Below are 25,089 nucleotides of genomic sequence, written 5' to 3' on the forward strand. Positions count from 1 at the left end.
AAGGAGAAGTTGTAGAAAAAGTATAATGGGGGGGGAGTAAAGATCATTAAAAGTTGAGTTAAAACTTCTAGCTTAGCTACTTTAAGCTAATAAATTACAAATACTTATTATAAAAGAGAAATATTTATTAAATTTTCAAGGAAAAACTCAACGCAAACTAACCTTAGGAAAGGTATAGAGCAAGCCAAGAATAAACTATTTTCAATTACAATTCTATTAAAAAATTAAAAGTGCTCAAACGATATGATAAACGATATAGAAAATGAAACATAATAATCATGAGTAAAAAATTTGCAAACGATAGTTTTCTGAGGTATTATTTTACAAAAAATAGAGGAAGAGAAGTTGTATAAGAAGAAGTAGAAAAAAAAAAGAAATCGAAGCAGTAATAGAAGAAGTGGAAGAAGCAGAAGAAGAAGGTAGTTACTTTATTTACATCGCACTGGAGCCACACAATGGGCTATTGGTGTCTGAGAAACATTCTTGAGGATGATCCGAAGACAAGCCATCACAATTTTGATCCTCTGCAGAGGAGATAGCTCCCCGACAGAAGCCCGACGACCTGCGCACGAAGTCGAGCACTTCACGGTAGAACAGTTTAACAAGGTCCGATACCAAGCACCCTCGGCCCCTACGAAGGTTGATTAAAGCTGTTACCCACTAGCTTACTAACCGCATCCAGTGATGTTTAGCTTCGGTTTCCTACTGGGAACCTTGTTTTTACGATTAGTTCACTGCAGGACAGAAAAGGAAAATGTAGAAAAAAGAATTCAAAGCAGTATTAAAAATAAAGGCAGTAGAAGAGGAAGAATTTTTTTTAAAGAAAGTAGTAGAAGTTAAAGAAGAGGAAAAACAGAAATAGAGGAAAAACATTAAATTACCATCATATGACCTATGATTGACCCTGTTTTAAGGCTCTAATAGAATTGTTTTAGGTGCTTGACCGATAGATATTCAATTGCCAGGAATAAGAAAAATGAATGAAAGACAGACCTAATTTTGCAGAATTATTTAATTCATTCAACCTATAACAACTCAAACTACAAAACTGACATTTTTAAACAGAAAAGGAATGTTTATTAAAAACTCACACGGAATTGTGTATCGAAGATCATCCCAATCAGATGTTATATCACCACTCCAATGGCTGGTATAAACACCTTGTCCTGCATGTGTGGCACGGGACAACAGAAAAGGACGTTTATTTCTTATATCCTTCATAGCACTGCATTATAGAAAAAAATCATGTTTTTTTTTAACACATTTGGACAAAAGCAGTAGAAATTTCAAAAAATGTAAATCCAATTACATTTGTAAATATTTTATTATTCTCTGAAAAAATTATAATTTTCAGAACACAATTTTTAAATAGAATTTTTTGAATATATTTTTATAAATTATTAATTAATTTCTTTTTAATTCATATATATATATATATATATATATATTCAATTTTGGCATCAGAGTTTACGCTCGTTAGTTTATGTAAACAAAAAAAGTGAAAGAAGAATGAATTTAAAATGCACAATACTTATTTTGCTTTTCAATATTTTGTATTTCCAAACAAAATAAATTCTCTACCAACTTTAAAATTTCGCGTTGGTTNAGCAATATATATATATACCATCGACCAATAAGTATTTGGACACGTGAGATTGAAAAGAAAAACAAACTTTATTCATAATCAATAGTTGGTCGAGCCTCCACGAGAGGCAATTACAGTGTGAACCCTCCGGGGCATACTACCCACAGGTCCGAACTATACACTAAAATTCAGGTTTATTCGAACAACAATTAAAGAAAAAATATTTTTTTAAACTGACATTTTAAGTTTTGAGAAAAAACAAAGCACTAAAACGAAGAGGTAAAAATAAAAAGAATGGGTCCAAAGAATTTCTGAAAAAAAACATAAAATTGCCCTTAATTTAGACTTCGTAAGATGTTAATGTTTGAAGATATCAGTTTTTGAAAAAATATGTGAAGTTTTATTTTATTTTATGTTTTATTTATTCCCGAATTTTGTTGCATAATTGTCAAAGAAATTAAAATTTTTGTAGCACTCTTTTCATAAGGAAGAAAGATCAATTCCATAATAACTTCACTTTTGTAAGATTTATATAGCTTAAAAAAGCTTTTGCATTAAAATACTGTCTTTAGACTAAATGATTAAAAATATCCATTCAAATTTAATTTTTGAAAAAAGAAATCGGAGTCTTTAATGAAGTATGTTTCTTTTTTTATTGTATTAGAAACCGCGTTTGTTTCTTTTCTCTAAATTCTGATATGATTAAAAATTTAAGGAACGTTTGAAAAAAATGTTTATTTGTAAAATATTTTTTTTATCAAAGGCGGTAAATTCTTCTAAATTAAAAACTAAATGTTTACGAAAAGAATTGTGGAAAAAAAACCTGCAATGAAAAGAGACCCGTAGTAATTATACGAACGACATATTTATATTAAGTAAAAGCTTTCATTTTGAAAAACGGTATAAAAAACCACCACCTATAAAAGAAAAAATAAGAGTTCATAGAAACTGTTTGATAAGATTGTATTAAATATTCAAAAAAAGGCCGTAGCTTTACTTTAACTATAATTTTTTTAAGCATTTTGCATGAATTAATTTTTATCATTTTGCCTGTTTGTGAACACATTGAAAAAACATTAGTGCAAAGCATTCATGCCTTAAAAATTTTAATTAAGAGAAAGGATGGTTGAAAGCGTCAAGAAAATGTTTCATTTATAAACTTAACTGGAGAACAAATGATTAGTTTGCAAATATTTAAAAATCCGAAAACAAGAAAATAACTTAAGCAATTAAAGTAAAATACAAGATAAAATATATAGTTACTAGAAACTGTTATTTTAAATCATATATTGGGTATACAAATTAGTTCGGTTCGCTTTTTTTGTGGTCAAAAACGCATTTATTTTCGAACAAAATGAATGAACAGATTAATCAAAGTATTGTCTATCCCTGGCTATTACTTTTTTCCACCTCTCAGGCAATTTTCAAATTAAATCTCGAAAAAATATCTCGTCTTTAGAGGCGATCCAAGTCAGGGGCCAACCTTCAATTTCTTCGAAAGAAGTGAACCGGTGACCTGCCAAATCGTGCCTCATCCGTCGAAACAAAGAATAATCAGAAGGAGCAATGTCTGGTGAGTACAGCGGATGCGGCAAAATATCCCACTTGAGCATTTCCAAATAAAATTTTACGACTTTTGTGACATGAGGCCGACAGTTATCATGCAGAAGAATAACTTCGTGATGTCTTTGCTCGTATTCCGGCCATTTTTCTCTTAATGCACGACTCAAACGAATCAATTGTGACCTATACCGATGGCACGTAATGGAATCGCCAGTTTGTAGCAGCTCATAGTATACAACACCATTCACCATTCTTCTTTCCCCATTCACCATTCACAAAACGTCGAAACCATTCTCAACATGATTTATCAATTGAAACATTGTCACCATTAACTTCTACAAGCATTCGACACGCTTCAGCAGCACTTTTCTTGCAATTAAAGCAGAAACATTTAAACCTCCAGCAAATGGTCCTTAGTTACCACAAAATTTGACATATTCAACAAAGTAAAAAATAAGACTTTTGCATGAAACTCAAAGCGATATAAACTAAATATTAATGACAGATGTCTAACCTCTCTTAAACCACCGAAACCAGCTGTCACTATGAACATTCATAACAGTCTGAGCTATCTTCTGAAAACGGAGGGAACTAATTTGTACTCCCAATAGATTTTTTAAAAATTCTATTGATTGCTCATACAATAATTAGTAAATATGAATTTGTAATTAGAGAAAACCTTCTTTACAATAATTTCTAGTTTTTATTTAAATCTCCAGATGACTAGACCTAAAATTATTCATACACGGTTCTAGATTTGAAACAAACTAAACGAAATTTCCTGTTGTATTACAGATAGAGTTTTGCTGGCTATTAAATTTTTTAAACTTTATTTTATTAAAGTAGAAGCAACATTATAAAATGATCAATGCAAAAATAACAGTTTTTAAGACGCTTTTGAACTTTATAAATTTGAAATATTCTGGTTGGGAAATTAAATTTCTCATTTTTATATTATCAGTGATAATATTAATTATTCCAGAGAATTTTAAGTAGGTAACACTTTTTTAATTAACATCGTCAAAGAATTCATACAAGTGATAGACTGCTACATGAGTAATGCTAATTTTTTAAAAAGCAAATATTATTTTGATATGTCAATTAAATATTGTTTTAACTCGCAATTTGTAAATTTTGCATTAAACATCGCTATTAGAAGTGTGTTTTTTTATCTGTCCTTACAAAGTAATTTCGAAATAAAAGAAGAAAAAAATATACTTTGGAAAAATAGATTTAAAATGTCCAGAACAAATTAGTTTACATACTAAAACGTAAAAATTACTATTTTTTTTCTTCATTTAAACAATTGTTAGCCCTTTGACGCAGAATTCTTATGAAGCATATTTTCCATACTCTTTTCATCATTTTGTATAAAATTTGGTCAAAATAAGTGAAAAATATTATACTTAGCATTTTAATAATTAATGGTAATGAACACCGGTGTTTTTTTTTTACTACGTTAAAGGTAAAATCTTCTTAACGCAGCTCAATTCTAGACAATAATTTTTCAAATGTCCTCTTATTTATAGTTATTTAGATCTAAAAGTAACAGTTATTCACCATTGGAATTTCTTTCACCAAAAAAGTTAATTAGTGATAAAGTTTTGAATATGAACTAAAAAAAAAAAAATTTAAACTACTTTTCCTGGATTTTATATTTTTGGACAAATGTAATTCCGATTATCTAAGAAATTTTAGTAACTATTACACTATCTTTTTATAATTAAAAATTATCAAAACATATTTTTACTTGCATTGAGAGCATCAGAAAAAAATAAAAAATAAAAGGGACACCGGTGTTCCATTAAGGTCAAAGGGTTAAAATCTTTCATTTAAAAATCTGAAACATTTCAATATCATTCAAAAAATGCTATAAATGGTTTTGAAGATCATGGTTAATAATATTGTGATATCTTTACTTTGCTTAAATTGTGATGTCTTTTCATTTCAATTTACGCGCACTTGCGACCATCGTACAAAAAAGGATTCAAATAGCATAATTTAATGACAAAATTAATTAACTTATTAAAACGATATGTAAGAAATTTTGCTTTTCAGCGTGTATTGTTAAAACATTTCATTTATACATCTGAATTGTTTCCATGTTATTCACAAACATTATTATACTGAAAACCACAGTTAATAACATGGTGTCATTTTTTAATAATTTGAGCGAGGAAATTAATCAGTTAAAGACTAAACGGTAGAAAGTAAATGAAAATAAAAGAGTAAATGATGAAGCTTTATAGTTATGTATTTCTTTTCTTGCTTTACTAATAAATTTTGATTCTTTAATGATTATCTTTACACTTCTAAAGCTCGTTACTTTTTTTCTATTTTTTGTTACATTAAAACTTGTAAAACTTTTGTTTTATAAAACTGTGAATATAAAGGATATTTCAGAATTTTAGTCACAAGTTATTTAAAATTAAGAGAAATTTCTAAATTTTTGAACAAAAAAGTTTTCTGCTCATAAAGAAGTTTTAGATTTAAACAAATTATAATCTATATCTAAAGCCATTGTATCCTAATGTTAAAGCATAGGGAAAACAATATATATTTTTTTTATGCCAGTGTTTTTTCTGATTTTTTTATTAATGTAAGAATAACGTCTTTTAATTTGGTTTTAATAAATGTGATTTTGATAGATTACGGAAATTTGGTGTATTATAGTCGAATCTGCATCCTGACAAATTTTATCTGAAACCTAAGTATAATATTTTCATTAGATGATATGTTAAAGTTCGCTTTCGAATTTTATTCAGATTACAAAGTATTACTGTATGACAGTTTGATTTTCGAAATTCAGTGTTTTATTCTAATTAAAAAAAGTTTAAAATTGCCTATAAGTAAACAATTCAGTTTTTTCACCGAATGTCTTCTAAAAATGTTACTTTTTTATACTTCTTAAATTATTTGAATTTGCTTTATATGGCATCTCGTTTAACTCATTTCTTAAAAAAAGATAAATACAGAGTTTTCCTGAGATGATGTCTAATTATTGTATTTGTCACTTTAAATTAAGCGAGCAAGTTTAAGACAATTGTCGGTTTTATTAAGTAGTGAGTAAAATATATTTACAGATATGTATCGCGGGATTCCCTGTAAGCAACCAAGTTGTGTTCATTGTAATGGTCAGTAGAATAATGCTTGGCTGTCATACAAATGGTCAAAGTTCGAAGAGGATACGGCCTTCCAGGAACGTACTGAGGATCTTCTAAAGGTGATTCTGGGCAACCATCATACGTTCCATTGTCGAAATTTAGTGGTTCATTCATATCCTGCAAGTCAAAACGTGTTTCATAAATAGAATAGTCATAGAATTTAGAATCTTATTTCCTTATTATTACACTGCATGTTCCTAATTTATAAAGGAAAGTCACAAGTTTTTGAAGCAGAAGTCTTCATACTATGGCTCTTGGGTAGAAATCGTCTCGAGATACCAGGATTGATGCTGGTTTCTGGCCCAGTTGTTGGCCAGAAACCTAGTTCTGGCTGGTTCTGGTTTGTTGTTTTCAATTTTAAAATTTATATCGTAAGCTAATCCTGCATAATAATATTCCGAAGAGACACAATATCTGATACACATAATGAAATTTAAGATTTCAAATGTGTACTGTAAAAAACAACTGTCAATTCTACAGAGAAGAAAAACACATTTCTCACTGAAAAAAAACTGTTCAATATAGTAAAGATTTATTTTTCTATTTTTATCAGTTTTCCGCGGACTGTAAAGCATTGCCCTTTTTTTTTCAATTTGTCTTTGTATATTTGACGACTTAAAGCTGTCTTGTTGAAAAAACATGTTTCTTCAGTTTTTCATTCAAATCATGAATGGATTTAAACGCCAGTTAAAATTTAATTTTTGTCATGCAGTTTTACTTACAGCAGGATAACTTTCACCTTTTCAAATCCTTTTACGATTATTTTCTGTACTTGCTCTTATTTTTCAGAAATTATTTTATGGTTTTGAACAACGTAGAAATAAACTATGATTCGATTTTTTTGTCAGCTTGATCTGATTGCTTTACCTGATTATTGCATTTCCTTAAACATAATTTTTTCGTAAGTTATGTTACCAGACATTTTTGGACAGATGGGCTGCTATAATTTTAAACATTTTTGCACTTTAATATTATTTAAATAAATTAGACCTTTACGATAAAAATACTTTAAAATTTTTCCCAATGGCTATGGTTGGTCAGAAAACAGAACGACTGATTCCCAATACAGTTCCCCTGGTTCGAATCCCAACGTCGGCTGATCACACGAATGCTGCTCTCGGCTCGCGCCTACCACAATGCTGACTTGACTAAGTAGTTTCATATAATTTTGGAATTTTATTGCCAAAATAACAATACTTATCTGCTTGAAGAAAAAAGAGTTTGTTTTGAAATAATAGTATTTTTGAGAAATGAATGGTTTTATATTGGTACACCAGCTTATGGGGGAAATACTATTTTGTTAACAAAGCTAAATGTATTCAGGAAATTTGTTTACTTACAAGCCATACGCCATCAAAATCCAAAATAGAATGAAACTCCACAAATCTATCTTTCCAGTATTTTTGAGTGTTTGGATTCGTAAAATCAGGATAAACTGTATAATTATCATTCCACACCTGCAATATAACAAATATAATTTTAAAAAATGTTTAAAATTAAACTTTCAACAATAACTGCACAAACTATTACAGAGGTTTATTCACAATAGTTTTCTTTTCATTTCTTTTTTGTACATGCAAATAAGAAAGGTATTTACTTTAGATTCGATATCATTGCCGTATACATCTTTTACAAAGAGATCTAGTTCTTTCCCTTTGTCATAAGCGGGATATGTTCCATTTTCTTCCGTGTTAGATACTCCTGGTGACTGGAAAAATAAGGTAAATATGAATGCAAGTATGAAGAATGTAAAAATTAATCAATAATAAGGCTTTACGTTAATGCGTATGGTGTGAAGAAGTAAGGAAAAGAAGGAAGATTGAAAATGGGAAGAAGTTTTAATCTCTTGTTGTCTATTCAATCAGTCGAAGGGTTCAAGTTTGGCAAGGTTTCTTTGGGTCTCAAGACTATCTTCTGAATGTATTATTATTACGATTACTTTAATATATTAAATGACACTTGACAGGTATATTAAATGACACTTTTTTATGAATTTCAGAAAATTAGCTTAAATTGTGTTGCATATCTGGAAATTGCCGACGCGTCATTTGCATAACGCGTCAAGTTCAATGATCTTGTTTAAAAATAATAATTTTTTTACGGCAATGAATGAAAAGTCAATATTGAAAGCAAACAAACTCAAAAAAAGATGAAAAAGCACTTGAATACGAGATAAATTTTGAACGAATCAGAATTAACAAAATTCACTTTGAGCTCACAAATAAAAATTACTCTTTCAGCACGTCGAATATTAACTCCGTAGTTGCGTTTCAGCGGGCTGCAGATTTACCATGCATGGTATTGTTTTCCTACAAATTGAACCATTATTCCTACAATTGTTCAAGAATTTTCGAACTAATTGTTGAATATCTAACTTTTTTATTCTATCTTACTCTTTGTACATTTTTCTACAGTCCATCGTAATTTCAATCTTTTAAATGTTGTTTCAATTCAAATAAATGTCGTATTATTTATGCTTAGTGGCGTAAAATGTAACGCAGTAAGAAAATAATCGAGAAAAAATGTGCAAAAAAAAAAGCGTTTAAGATTGCAATAACTTTCCATCATAAAGCTCATGTTATGTTCCTAGACAAAATTTGTCTTTTCAGTTCGCCAAATTTCAATTCTGCAGTTGCATTCCTGATGAAATCTTCAAAACAATCCATATTGTATTTTTTGTGTCAAGTTTAACAGTTAATAATGGTAATTACTGTAAGTAAAATTTAAATCCTAAGATTAATTACAAGGTTGGAACTACAAATAAAAGGAAAAATTTTGTCTTACAATCATAGCTATATATTTTATTCCTTGTCTGTGCAGGTCCTTAACCCAATCATCAAGTCCATTAAACCAATAATCATCGTAAGTGAAATCTAGATGTTTCCGCATGTAATCTATGTCATGCCATTGAACATCCTAATAAATGATAAATTTAATCGTTAAAAGTTACATAATTATTCAAAAAATATTAGAAAACAATTTGTGATTAGCATTATTTAAAAATTTAGAAAAAAAGTACTACTTTGAATGAACCTAAAGACGAAATTTACTCTTATATATATATATATATATATATATAGCCAAAGGGTTTAAAAATTTTAAAATAATGCATTACAAATATTTATGCTTAAAAAAGGTCAAAAAATTATTTTTATTGTATTTAAAGAATAAAAATAACTTACTACTGGTACACCAGCTTCCAAGTTACGTTGTAGAGTTTCATTAGTTTTATTTAGAGAAAAGTATCCATATCTGCAGAGTTGAAAACCGAGACTCCAATAGGGTATCATAAATGGGCGGCCAATGAGTCCTGTATATTGTGATATGACGTTATCTGGTTTGGGTCCAAGCATGACAAAGAAGTCCAGTATTCCACCAATAGTACGCAGGGTGACAGCAGGAGCTGGCTGGAGGATAGCATCTAATATATGTGAAAAGTTTGTTTATTACAAGTATCTAGTGGATTTTTTATGTCAGTAATTAAAATACTAAGCATGCTAAGGTCAATATACAGTGGACAAAATAAATTTAAACTTAAAAAAAATAACGATTAATTATCTCATAAAGGAAGCGTGAAATTCCATAAAACATGCAAAAAGATTTTTCTTTTTAAAATAACAGCTATTCTATATGTGACAGGCAAAGTTTAAAATCCGGCATTCTGTAGAATGTCTAGGCATTGTATATAATGCCTAAAATTAGCCGAAAATGTATGAAACGATTTATATTTTACACATTTCCTAGGCAAATAAGAAACAGGCAAAGTATAGAATCTTCTGTGGCCATGTTAGTTAAAGTGATGAAATGGATATTTTGTGCAATATTTCTTTCTAAACTTAAAATAATTGTGACATAAATGTCAATTTTTTATGTAAACATTTTGTTTCCCTTAATAAGAAAAACATAAATTATGTTTTGTACAACTTTCATTTTTCTTTACGCATTTTGAATAATTTTTTTTAATGGCACTCTCTTCTTTTTAGTGGCATTTTTCGGAATAACATTTTTATTTTTGAGAAATGAACATTATTTGCATAATAACCTCATCAGTATGTTTTTTTCATACTTTGCCTAAATAGCATTTGTAATTCTATAGAATGCCTAGGTATTTTATAGAATGCCTAAAAACATCCGGCATTATATACAATGCCTAGGCATTCTATAGAATGCTGACGTTTCATACTTTGACGGTTACATATATATGAGGAAAAACAAATGATATTAAATTCTTTCATTTTTATAGTTCAAATCAAAAATTGACATAAGATAAGGAACTCAACTCGTTTTATGCGTGCTCTCCACCGTATTACCATGATAAAAATATACAGATTTTAATTAAATTCTATATAAAAATATAAATTTCAACCCGAAAATCATTTAAAAAATTAATTCCTACTTTTTGACGGTTATTCTAGTTTCACTTAGGTTCAAAACGTTGGATATTTTAAGTTATCCTATGTTGAAAACGCTGAATATTCTAAAGTTTTTTAGGTTCAAAAATTTGTGAATCCCGAACCGTCGTAAGTAAACCGACGTTGATAAAAGGGTCCCGTGGGGAACTAAGTTCGAAAATAACTAGACTAACTTATATCAATGAGATAAGTCCAGCTACAAATTCTGGTTACTATGTCACACAACAAACTACTTTTTAGAGAATTAAAAGTGACAAAAAATAAATAAAGGATAAAAAAATGTAAAATGGTACAATTTTTCTTCTAAGTTAGGTATTACTTTTGGGTCCTTGCTCTAACACCAATTTTTATAAGTCATGTACCGAGGAATATCAAATTAGATTTATATACTATTTAAAATAAAAATTTGACATATTTACAAGTAAAAATGAAACATCTTAGCCTTCATATTTTTCATTTTTATATTAACATGTAATCGTCAAAATATTGTGATTACACTGCAAAAAATTCCGGATCGAATTGCGGTATAAAATACCAGTACTTTGGGTTCATCATCCATAAAATCCATTTTTACAGTTAAATATTATACCGTAATTTTTACAATAATATTTATTTATTAGAGTGATTAAATGATTTTACAGAAATATTTATTTAATTAGAGTTATTTAATTATTTTACGGTAATATTTATTTAATTAGAGTGGTTCAGTGATTTCCCGGTAATTATTACTGTAAAAATTACGGTATATCAGATTTTCGTTTCGTAACATAAAAATAAACAGTAAAAAGTACCGGTATCCTGAGTTCTGATACTTTTTACCGTAATTTGATATGAAAATTTTTACGGTGCATCTCATAATAAATTTATCAATAGAAAAGTATTCGATAAAAAAAATAAAAAGCATAAAAAATACAAAATGTAAATAAATGTTTCGATACCTCTTCTAAAAAGACTGCACACCAATGACTGAAATATATCTTTAAAATTGGAAAACAAACAAATCAATATATTTAAAATAAAAAATAACTCAAACTTTGATAGTTTCATTAGTGTAAAGTACCCTGATAGGAGAAAAGAACGTTTCGAATTGTATTGCTAGTCTTTAAATCTCTCAAACGTAAGGTCGCATTTAAAAGCTGTGGGACAGTAACGATTCTTTCTGGGATGCTCATTTAATACCGCTAACGGCAATTCTTTAGACTTCTCGAGTTTAGTTAGAGTTAATTAGTTTAGTTTGCCTGAAGTAATATGTTTCAACTAATCGAACATTTTCCCTAGACGGTTTTATTTAAAGTTATATGGATGATGTTTATTAAGTGCAGTTTTATGTTATCATTTCAAATGAAAGTGTCTTAACGAACTAATAACGAAAACAGCGAAACTTATGGAAACGTAAGTTTTTATTTCAATAAAAAGTAGAAAAGTTAATATAAAAAGGCGAATTTAAGTACTTTTTAAATTAATAAGTAAATCATATATTTTTCTCAATTGAATAAAAATCATAATAGGAAGATAAGGATCTAAATATTTACAAATATTATATTGTTTAAAGGACAATACATGTTTGAAGATACATTTGTGTTCTTATAAAAGAATTATATATTTGGTAATATTTAAATTTATTTATTAATTGAAATTATTTACTTACTAAGAATTATTTATTTATTTTTAATCTTCTCTATAATATTTTAAATGTTAGTCAATGAGTCGTAGCGTCTAAGGCGATGGAGAGTTCGTCGCTCAACGAGGTATCTGGGTTCGAATCCCAGCGGTCAACGTTTGATACGAATTCTGCTCCCGGCTCACATCGATCACAGTGCAGACTTAAAATATCACAGTGGTAAACGGATCATGGGTCAGAATCTTTTTGCCATCGGGCTAACCATGGGCTGTTTTCATAGTTTTCCTCCCTCATGGAAAGGCAATGCTGGTTAGTTCCATCAAAAAGTCCTTTACGAAGGCTAGTTTCTTCCATTATTTGATCCAGGAGCTTCCTTGCCTTTTGAGTTGGGTTCAAAATTACAAGGCTACGAAATTGAACATCAGCTGTTCAACGCCGGTTTTATGACCCATAGAGCAAGTAATGAAATGTTAGTCAATGGTGATATTTAGAATGAGTTTTGTTTTACTACAGGTGACAAAGACGTGTATTTGGTCATATTTCTATTCATATTATATAATATATATTTGGAAATGTTTCAATAGCACTTATTTTATTTTAATGTTGTATTTATTATTTTAAATGTTAATCAATACAGTTATGTAGAATGAATTTAGAATTTGTTACGTATCTGTATTCGGTAAACAATCAAAATTGTGCCCATCTATCTGCAATGAAATTGAAAAAATTAAAATAACTCAAAACTATAATTCAAAAAGGGTGTAAATGCCAATTTTTTAAATGTTTATTTTTTATGGTTAATAAGAATAAAAGTTTTATAATGATACATTATTTTGTTTTAACTTTTACAAAATACGTTTTCTATTATTGCTATTTTTAAATCAGATTCTCGTGAAATTTACTGTTTGGCATTCACACCCTTTTCACTTCCAGACGTCTAGTCAAGTAGAAGAAAATTACCCATAGCATTGGTATTTCGTAGAAACACTCCATTGGCATTTCCGTCAGGTTCCACAATCAAATAAAATGGATGAGTTCCGTAAAGATTCCTGTGAGGCTGTATTAAATTATATAACAATGAATATATTTGTTATAAACTTTTTCAAGATTTGTAAATAATAGCTATTAGGGGAATTCAATTAATTTCTAAGGAATCAAAGTACAATTGTCTAAATTTGCATTAGACCTATTAGTTATTCATCCTCTAAATTCCTTACTTAACCTAAGTTGCATTTATGAAAAATTTATGATAATTAAGGAAATCAATAAAGGGTTAATATAGAAATCAAAGAATAAAACTGTAACGTTAATCAAAACGCAATAATTATTATATACATCTGACATATAGATAAAGAATTTTTCCCGATGATACAATACTTATTTTATTATTTCCTCATTGGATTTTCAATCTTTTTTGGGATTTGGCTGTTCACTAAGCAAAATAGCTCACTATATGTTGCTACATTTTTAGATCCCCATGTATTTTTATTATTAAAGAAAACTTCAACACTCCTACATTAATCTATATTCACCCGATTTATCTACATATTTCAATTTAAATTTTTTACTATTGATTCTTAATTTAGCTGATCTAAGGAATAGTTATTGTAGAGCTAATTTTGTTAAAATAAGAGACATTTATAAGTACTGTCATTATATTTTATTTTGGTTTGAGACGGTGGCAAGATAGCTCCATAAAAGCAAGTTTGTTAAAACTAAATAAATCAGTAGATAGAGTGCCTTTTTAAAAAATTGAAAATTATTTGTTTTGCAATGTTGATTCATACTTTTAACCCATTGACTTTTTAGCAAATGAGCAAAATTGGGAGAATGTTTCACCACAATACACAATTTTCCTATCTAATAACATGAAAAAACTGTTTTTGCTATGCGGTGAAGACTGCAGGATAAAATACGATTTCTTACGTGTTAAACTGTCGGTGGGTTAAAATGCATATCGTTATTTCCACACGTTAATTATCTTTATCCGATAGCTCCATACTTTTACACGATGATACTACACTGCCTTTACACGATACTCACATTTTTGCACTGTAAATCAAGGATTTTACTTATTTCCTTCATATTTCTTCATTATTTCCTTCCCGCCTTAATTTTACATATTGAATTCATATTTTTCCTTATTGTTATATAAAAAAGCAAATCATACACTTTTGGAAATTTTGGAGTGTGTTTAACACTATTCAGATTTGCAGCATCCTTAACATGGTTTCAAGTTCAATCATATTATGGTACTTCTTAAAATTAATACTCAGTACTTGAACGGAAACATGGTTCAACTTACAGCCTAATCGAAGTTATAGCAGATTTGCACCGTATTATGGTTTCGTTCAACCAATTTGTCTGCAAGGGTAGCAGCATTGAAATGGTTTTTCTACCACCTTGAGAAGTTATTGAGCTCAAAAACAGTGGAGAGAATTTTCTTTAATTTAAAAAAACTTATATGCTCCAATTTTTGATTCAAGGCTTGTCAGTTTACACAAATTCATATTTAAATATTTAAAAAAATGGTGAAGTTTTCCTAGGTTTAGGATTTAGCATGTTGGTAGATTGAACTTCATTCTCGCAAGAATCAGAAATATTTATACGATGCCAATATTTAGGTTAGAGAGTTACACATTTTTTTTTTATTTAAATTACTAGAGATAGTCCTTTTTCATAAACTCTAAAAAGATTGTGATGCATAAAGTACTTAGTAAAATTCTTAAGGTCAGGATGTTTGTTCCTGAAATATCCTAAAATATTCCAAAAAGTTTGTTCCTGAAATATTTGAATCGTCTACAGTGAGTTAAAGTATGTTCAATAGTAATGCCAACTTGACATTGTGGATCTATATATGTAGGATCTGCTTTATATAAATGCATATCGGTATACGGGAAGTGACCGATGCGTAGCCTATCAATTACAACTCGGCGATCGGCGGATATACTTTTACAGTTATTGAGGATAGAATAAATGTCATATGATGTACTATTAATTTGCGTATTCCAATTATCTCTCCAAGTTGAAGATTTAAAAATTCGCTTAGTTCGAAAGGTATTAAGAAATTTCCGCTGACATATTGGGTCTTCTAGCTAAAATATCAGCACATTCACTCCCTATCCAGCAAAACTGATGTTGGGGAGCATTGTTAAAAAAATGTTATGAAAGTATTTATACATACAACTGGAAGATCTCCTTGATTAAACTGAGTAATTCTTGTCCAATCAAAAGACCTGCGTATTCTATCCTTGTGTTCTCCGAAACCATAAAAATTTTGCGAGGCTACAAAAGTGGACAATTGCAAAAATTGATCGCTGTAGATCAGTTGAGAAAGTTTTGTTTTAAACCTAAAACAAATGTAAGATATTAGATGGTCTAACTTATCTAATGAAATGAACTTTCAAAAGTTCACCAAATGCATTCAAAATATTTTTAAAAGTTTAATATAATGTCATTGTTAAGTACAAATTATAGACATTTAATTTGTTTAGTTGATGAAGTTTTCTTCTTCATACTTATAAGTTTGCAGTACCATCAACAATAGTTTGTCGATTTCTCTAATTTTAAATTTACAAGTTTACAGTTTAAAATACTTGTACGTTTCTCACAATAGGTGGAAGAGAAATAATTCCTAAGCTTAAGGATGGAGCTTAAGAGTTTTAATATTTAAAAATTTATTCCAATGCTGATTACCTAAACTCATAAAACTTTGCAAAAACTGAGAATACGTAATAATTTTGATAATTTTCATCTAAGTAAAAGAATGTCATCCATGTGGTGAATTTTTAAAAAAAAAGTTTAATAACTTTTGAAATATTTAAGTTATTTGTCTGTTCTATAGCCCACATAATTCTTCAAGTGCAAGATTATCGATATAATTTAAAATCAGCGCATTGCTTCAAGTGTAATGCCCATTTGTTAATGCTCTTTGATTCCTTTTGAAAAATCAAAAACTGTCAAAATGACGCTGGATAACAAAATAACCTCGGTCGATGGTATACGTTTTAATTTAATTTAATAAGCCACAAAAAATAAGGAACGTTACAATGCTACACGCTAAATTAAAGACGTCTCCAGAGCAACTAAATGACTGTTCATATAGAAATCGCAATTATTCGTCTTCATACAACAACGCCCCCTTTAGTTCGCTGCGATCGCGAATGACATTTGCTTGCTTCGATTTAAATATCTGCTCAATGATTAAAAAAAAAATTAACCACCCATTTGCTTTTTCAAATTGCAGAATTTAAGAGTGTAGTTTGCATGCCGCCAATATACATTTTAAATTCCCAAGATTGTTTTTTCCTTCTTTTAGTATGATTACTATTTGACCGCATTTAATTTCACTTCATCCCAAACTCAAATTGAAATAAAATTATCCCTTATTTATTAAATTTATAACTTAAATAAGTCAGAATTAAGCATCTATAATCCACACACAATCAACAGTATAATGTTTTTCCATTAAAAAGAGGAAAACTTTTTCAAAAGTTATGTTGAAATAACTATTATGTTCATTATGTGTTCTACTTACACAACAGCAGAACTTGATTTTCTTGTAATTGTTAACAATCCATCATTATCTAATTTCACATCATACAAGGGATTCTTTCGTGGAGATGGATTTACGTAGAGAGGAGTGTCTGGGACATATCGCTTAGACACGGCATCAGTTAGCTACAGAAAGTACACAAAATCAGAAAGGAAGATTACAAATTTTTAAGCAATTCAATTATCGTAATATTGTTATCTTTTTACGTTATTAGTTTTGCATTCATTCCGATATATTAACGCTGTCTTATAATTTTATAATTTCAAACTATTTTGTAAGACAATGGGTCTGTTCCGTATCACAGAGCTTTTAGAACTCGCTCACAATTCATCTAATTTTTAAAAATTAAACAATCGTTTGGCGAGCGACTTTTCAAATGATCCAGTTCATAGATTTTAAGTGACGTCATTATTCTTTATTTGATAATTCTTTTTAACCAATATTTAAATAATTATACAAAAAATATAATAAAAAAAGTTAAAACCTTAAAAAAAATCATGATTTTTAGAAGTCTACATTCTTACTGAAACTGTTTTGTTCGTTCTTTTTAAAATGCACTAATAAAATTATCAATTTCTATGTGTATATTTCATATGAATATATGTTAAAACATTTTGATATGAAAATTACAATTAGAAATACTGTCGGTGCGGTGTTAGAAAATATTTTTAGTGAAATGAAAGCTTAATTTAAAAATATTTCAATTTAACCAAAAACTCGTTCGTTTATTGCAAAAAGAGAAGGATGAAATATCTCCCCTTTTCTCTTAAGATTAAAACCGATTAAGCTTTTTTGTCTGTTTGTGAACGGTATTGTTAAAACATCTTGGAGCGATTTCCAAAAACTCCAAGTCAGAGAATTGGCCCATTCTTTTTCTTTTTTCATCAAACGACTTTTATTAAAAAACTTTTTTTCTTAATTTAATTTTACTGGGCAAACGTTTTCATTTCCTTCCGTAAACNTAAATGAATCACTGTTCATATGGAAATCGCAGGTATCCGTCTCATACAACAACGCCCCCTATAGTTCGTTGCGATCGCGAATAATTTTTTGAATCTCAATTTTAAAATTTCTATTTTTAAGTGAAATATGATATACAAGAAAAAAATTTTGTATCATAAATTTTTGAAAAGGTAAAATATCTCATGTTATGTAAAATTTGAAACTTTATTTTAAGTACTTTCGAAGGTCAGAGATTGTTTAAAATAAGATTAAAAATCATTAAATAAGATATTCGGTAGGTAATCACTGCATATTTTATTTGTTATAACGCAAATTTTAAAAGCAAAATATACGAACTCTTTCAAAATAACAAATTTTATGCATGTTTGTGTGAATAGTGTCAGAAAAAACCTCGAAAGCAATAAGAAGAAAAAATGAAGATATTTAAGAATACAAAACGACAAAACTATTGCAACTGCACTAAGCCCATACGAGATAGTTTTTTATTTTCTTTGTTATCTACAAAATATGCTATATTTCCAACAGAGCAAAAGTACTTTCTAGTAGGAAGGAATACACATTTTTTCTCTTATGTATATACATTTCTTTCTCTTACCATTTTATTTATTAATGCCACTGTATTATTTGATTCTAAAGCCGAAACGAAGTCTTTTTTTTCAAAGTGAAATATATATTTGAATGCATAAAACCATAACTTTTTTTGTTAAATTTTTGAGTAACCTTTATTGTTAAATCGACTATCGTAATCATTTTGAAAAGTGTATTTCGTATAAAATTTATGAAACCTAAACAAAAATATTCAAAAGATGGTTTTACCAGTTTTAGAATGTTTTTACATTTAAAACTTTCAACAGTAAACATTTTAAGCACATTTTTTATTGAATTCTTGCATTAAATTTATTTATAATTCTCCAAGTTGTTTTCCTTAGATGTTGCTGTGATTAAATAATTGGGAAAAAATATTTTTAGTTTTGATCTCTCTCTCTCTCCGTATGCCTGTGAAAACAGAGGGGTGCTATTGTTCTTGTTTTTCCAGTGGCGCCATTTATGCCCCAGAATTCGACTTCTGCCACACCCATACATCACACCCGTTTGTAGGGCGGACCCATTCATACATCTATTCATTCATCCATAGATCGTAATTTTGACCTGAATCAGAGAATGATCAATCTCCAATCCAGTACCCCCAGAGGTATTGATTTGTTAGGTATTGATTTGTTATGTTATCTATTTGTTTAGTTTTGATGACAAGACTTTATAATAAAATACTTGCAAAGCGATCGAAATCTCTCCCTGTAATAGTCCTGGAATTGTTACTTTAATATGTTCAACAAAGACGCTCTCGACTAATCATAAAGTAGAAAGCATTGAAATTGTTAATGTTGAGAAAAATCATTTATTGATAGTTTTCACTTAATACGGTTAAACAACCTAGATTTTTATCCACGCCAACTAGGCCAATAACCAATGAGAATCGATCACACGTTTTCCGAAAGTTTTAAACTGAGCTATGTGATAAAGGTTACAAATTCATATTTTTGTTTTCTATCATCAAATATCTAAAGTCATAAGCGTTTCATCACCGAAATGTCAAATAATCTTAAATTAATAAATGTGTGGTGAACATTTTATGAAGCAACTTTATTTGCAGCTGAATTCCTACATTAGTCGAGAGGACTAATCAGTCAATCGATGACACCATAATATTTTCTTCAACGTATGAAAAACTTTCAGTGTCCTGCACTCCTCAATTGGTGACACTGGGCAATTAGATTATAAAGCTGCCATATAGGCATCGATGGCAGCAGAGCAGAGCTTCTTTACACAAGAAAGTCTAGTACTTCCCATTTCTCACGATGGATGGCACCACTAGATAAACTGATTAAGCCTCATTTCACGGTTCATTTGAACACCTCCAATGTCCACTACCCAACGAAAAGTTTAATATAACCTAACTCCAATATCCAGTTAAATTTAATTTTTACGGTTTTTAACCGTGATATTTTTTAATATGAGTACAATGCACAAAAAATGGATGATTTTGATCCAGTGATCGGATCTTCTATAACTGCGATTCAGAGAAAGTTTAAAGGGAAAATTTCAAATATGCTAACTAATTAATGCAGATGATATTTTAAGTACCGAAATCAGAAACCAAAACATACTTCCTCTAAATAAACATATCTTCTCTTAGACGGATAAGGATTTCTAACCTTCAAAAAATGTGGAAAACCGCAATCGACAATTCGGAAAGGAAAGCGATCATAAGTTTATGTTAGTTACAATTTTTGCGTATTTTCATATACTTTGAGAATCTTTTAAGCGAAATGAAAGCTTTCTGCACAAAATTATAAAATTTATTTATCAAAAGATAGTTCCATGCAAAAACAATTTTTTTTTTATTATTTTTATTATTCATTACTATTTAATTTAATAATAGTCGAAAAATTTTGATTTGTATAAGGTATACGAATTTTTACATCATTTTAAAAAATATAATTTTATGAAGGCAAAATTCACAATTTGAAAAATTTGGGTTGATTAGTTTCTGGAAAATAAATTTTAAGTATTTAACTTCCTAAAATTTCAATCTTTCACGAATTTTTTTTAACGATTTTATTCGATTATTAAACTTGGCCATTTAAACTTAATTTTCTTAAATTTATGTACAATTTTGTAAAGCTTGCAAATCAAAAAATTTTCGACTCATATTAAATAAAATAGCAATAAATAATTATTGAAAATAATTTTTTGCATGGAATTATCTTTGTAAAGACAAATATTATAATTGTGCGCCATGAGCTTTCGTTCTCTAGATATGGCAAAATACGCAAAAAGTAAAATTAACATTAAGAGGTCATAATTTTGAATCTCTCTCCTGGCCAAACAAATTGGAACCATGTTTCCCAGATTGTGACTAATCCCCTTTCTGTTTTGAAGGCAAGAAATCCAAATTCGTCAAAAAAGGCAGATTTTTTCAGACAAAGTACGTTTTTGTGTCTGATTCCGTAACTTAAAATATCATATGCACTATTTAAATAATAAATTTGAGGTTTTTTCTCTAATCCATTAAAACTGGGTCCTATTACGTGAAGATCTGATCTCTAAGCCAAAACTTATCCACGGTATTCCGTTTTTTTTTTTACGCACTGTTTATAAAAAAATCTTCTAAATAACAAACTAAATTATTTAAGTCACAAAATGTATTAACATTAAATATGAAAAAATGAAAGGTATACAAGTAACACTAAGAATTTACCTTTATTCTTAAGCTATTATCATCAATATAGCTGATATCCAAAGATACTTTTTGTACAGTATCAGTAAAACCAGACGAAATATTTTTTCTAGTCAATAGCCCTTTAATGGAAGAATCGTCATTTTTTAAGAGTTTAAAGCTGTAACCCTTGTAGTCACTGGAAAAGTAGCAAGATGGAACACCTATATATGAAGATTGTTTGAGATCGAAATCTGTTACACCTAGATCAGAAGCTGCTTTGTAACAACAACCACGATTTAAACATTCTTTTTCCGATATAGGTCTATCTGGATGGCAATCGAACTTTTCTGCATCTGGAACAGCAGAGCAACTGTCCGGTGTTATTCCACCCTTCTTACCAGAAAAAGATCTTCCATTGATGAGCCAAAATAGAAAAGTTCCAACTAGAACACCGCAAACTATAACACCACAAACGTAAGCGATCCTGCGCTTGCGTGCTGCAGTAAGACGTTCACCGGAAGTGTAAGTAAAACTGTCCATATTTAAAAGAATATTTTGCTAATGATTTTCAGATTTTTCGTGCAACACGAAAAAAAGAAAACAAACTCCCCTTCAATACATGTACCTTGCAGCTGTTTCACGGAAAGTGTCAGTTACAATTCTGATCTTTATCGCGATAAATAAAACAGATATACCAAAATAAATATTGTTTCTCATTACGATTGAGAAAATTCTCGTTCGTAATGAATACAAAACGTGCAGTCCTGAAATGATAAATAAAATAATTATCATTCCGCCGTTATCAACCGTTCTTTTGTGCTTGGAATGATATCTATAAAATGGATTTGAGACGGTTTCAAGGTTGAAATAGTTATTTTTTACTTATTTGTGGTATAGCTTGGAACAAAAAATTTCACACAATTTTTTTTTACTATGTAGTATTAAAATATCACTTAATTTTATTAACCACTTATTTAACCACTTAATTGCAAAAATGCTTCTGGTATATAATCATTTTCATTTTATTTTCTTTGATATTTTTTAGTATTTTTAGTTTCTTTTTTTTAATATTTAATTAAAATAATTTCGAGTTTTCATAAAACAAATATTTATCAACGATATTGACGCAAGTTCACAAATTCTCTATATAAACTGTATTACAAAGTAAAATGGTGCTACAGTAGAAATTGGGCAAAAATGTAGTTGTTGATTAAAATAAAGGATTTACTTATTATCGCGATTAAGAAATCATCATGAAATTAATTGCTATTTTAGTCGTGATTTTAAGTAAACAACAATAAAAATAATAATCACAAAGCAGTTAATTATGTGATCTATAATTATGAATAAAATGTTTATTTTCATAAAAGTAATAGCTTGCAGAAGCATTAGAGTATGATCATAAATTCCCAATATTCCCAGTGTCGGAAAATTTTAAAAAAAAGATAAATAATGCTAGAAACCAAAATTGGGTAAAGATATAATTAATTACAAGCAATGAACTATATAAAAAGTCATTATAGATTTGATTGCAATTGCTGTCGTCATTACAACTAAACGGTAGCAAAAATAAAAAATGACCGTTAATTATTATGTGATCTATGATTATAAGGTAAATTTTTATTTTCATGAAACTTATAATTTACGGAAACATTAGAGTATTATCATAAATTCCTAATAAGCATAATTTTAAAAAAATTAATTATGCTAGGAACCAAAATTGGGTAAATAGATAATTAATTACAAACAATAGCCTGAAAACGTCATAAAAAGTCATTGTTGGTTGCAATCGTAGTCGTAATTAAAGTTGCAATCAGGAATAAAAAAAACGAATTATAATTGCTTTAAATCGTACGTAATTACAAGTAATGAAGGAATATTGCAATTTTTTAAAATTTTTATACGATGAAAGTAAGCACAACATGTAAACTATTTTCTGCATTCTAAATATTTTGAATTTTAATTAATTGTTTTTTATAATTTCTCTTGTTACTCCAATTTTAAGTCTAATACTGATACCTTACTTTAATCAATTATTTTTTAGAAATGGGAATGAAAATGTATCATATTAATTACAAGTACACTTGTTACTTGTCACTGCATTGTCAATTTAATACAACCTCATCTGTTTATGTATCAGTATTACATAAAACATAATTTCTTACCTAAAAGAAATTATGTTTATGTTAATACTCATATTTCTTACCTGTAAGAAATATGAGTATTTTAAATAGCACAAGCAATAAATATACTTGTAATCATTGACGTATTATATAATTATATGATTACTTGTAATAACGATCAAAATAGACCGACCAGGTGGCCGAGTGGTTAGCGTGCCTGACTGCGGAGCCGATGGTTGCGGGTTGGAATCCCGCTCAGGGCATGGATGTTTCTCTCTCTCTCTCTCTCTCTCTCTCTCTCTCTCTCTCTCTCTCTCTCTCTCTCTCTCTCTCTCTCTCTCTCTCTCTCTCTCTCTCTCTCTCTCTCTCTCTCTCTCTCTCTCTCTCTCTCTCTCTCTCTCTCTCTCTCTCTCTCTCTCTCTCTCTCTCTCTCTCTCTCTCTCTCTCTCTCTCTCTCTCTCTCTCTCTCTCTCTCTCTCTCTCTGTTCAATGTCCTTTCTTCTGTGTGATTGTGTGAATGTAACCCGTCCTTTAAACGAGTTTGTGGTTGTATGACGTGGGCGACGCTGCTCCACCGCCGTGGCTTAGTCATAGGTGCTCACTGGGTAACGAGAAGAGAGTAGCAGTTCTGGCATTTCTGAGGCCAATGGGAAATAGACCCAAGTGCCCGCCATTAACCAAAAAAAAAGAAGAAAAAATGATTAAAATAGCAATAGTAAAATATGATTACTTGTAATCTCTATTACAAGCAAATAATACACTACATATTATTATCTGTAGTGAATTACAGTTGATAACAATTTTTTACTTGATGCTCAACACTGCTAGAAACTATGTCTGTTACAAATGCAAAGCACAGAAAATAACTGGGGGGAAAATAAGGAATGCTCACAGAAATATCAGAAGATCGTGAAACCCATATTTTATCAGAAATGGATGAATTCTTAGTTTAAGAACTTCAGGCGTATACATTTCTGAAATATTTGTATTAAGATTCTTTAATCAAAAGAGGAATAACCATTTAAATTTTCTTGCCTTTAGTTTCTTACACTTTAATGATTCTTCTAATAATTTAAATATTATTTTCAGTAAAAGAGTTGAGTTTTGAAATGAATTTTTTTTTTGCTGCTTGTTATCATTATGAGAAAGTATATCTTCTTAGTGATGCGCAATCTATTATGAAAAACAAAGCTAGTTATCTAACTTTTTTGGTGTTTATTTAGAAAAACAACAAAAGAAGAATTACTGCTTCTTTGTTTTCGCGGAATTGCAATCGATCAGTGTTTTGTTTCTTTCATGACAAGAAATGATAAAAAAGAAAGGATAAAAATAAAAGTTATGATAAGGTCAAAAAAGACTCACATCGTTTAATGAACAACATCATTTCAGCTTTTGTTGCTTGTAAACAATGGCCTTTTTCCCCTGAGAAATTCTAGTGTATGACACAACTTTAATAAAAACAATGTTAGATTAGGATATAAATATTTTTTTTTCGATTTTGGTAAATGCTTTTTCTGACAATTTAATTACATTACGAAGATCTGCGGCATAAATAATGTGGAATTCAAAATGGAAAAGGTATTTTAAATTGATGACGAAAAATAAAACTTTCGCTCAATATAATAAATGAATGAAGTTTAGTTAAGAAGTCTTTCCGTGGGCGGTTTTTTAGAGAAAAGTTTGCTCGTAGGAAATTTTTAAATTGCTTGAAATAAATAACAAATCATTATAAATATAAACATCAAATTTGGTATCTATATTTTCTTATAGTTATTCCCTAAATAATATCTAGGATATAGATGAATTGTTCAATTTTATTAAAAACTATGGTTTGATATTTTTGGTTGCCATTTTCTTAGTAATCGTCACCCGTTTCCGACTAG

General features: G+C 29.1%; 1 protein-coding gene across 1 annotated transcript in view; it reads right to left on the bottom strand.

Annotated features, from left to right (window-relative positions):
- LOC107444857 (lysosomal alpha-glucosidase) overlaps nt 1-21,899 on the bottom strand; it is a 40,518-nt gene extending 18,619 nt beyond the window's left edge. The window contains exons 1-10 of the mRNA XM_021145003.3: nt 21,123-21,899; nt 16,883-17,025; nt 15,530-15,695; nt 13,306-13,402; nt 9,495-9,733; nt 9,097-9,228; nt 7,910-8,020; nt 7,653-7,769; nt 6,230-6,429; nt 1,092-1,225 (exon numbers count right to left, since the gene is read on the bottom strand). Coding sequence (XP_021000662.2) covers nt 1,092-1,225; nt 6,230-6,429; nt 7,653-7,769; nt 7,910-8,020; nt 9,097-9,228; nt 9,495-9,733; nt 13,306-13,402; nt 15,530-15,695; nt 16,883-17,025; nt 21,123-21,623 — 1,840 coding nt within the window. The 5' untranslated portion in view covers nt 21,624-21,899. The remainder of the gene's footprint in view (nt 1-1,091; nt 1,226-6,229; nt 6,430-7,652; nt 7,770-7,909; nt 8,021-9,096; nt 9,229-9,494; nt 9,734-13,305; nt 13,403-15,529; nt 15,696-16,882; nt 17,026-21,122) is intronic.
- Nucleotides 21,900-25,089: the final 3,190 nt, after the last annotated feature.

Source organism: Parasteatoda tepidariorum, chromosome 1 (assembly GCF_043381705.1).
Source record: "Parasteatoda tepidariorum isolate YZ-2023 chromosome 1, CAS_Ptep_4.0, whole genome shotgun sequence".
NCBI lineage: Eukaryota > Metazoa > Arthropoda > Arachnida > Araneae > Theridiidae > Parasteatoda > Parasteatoda tepidariorum.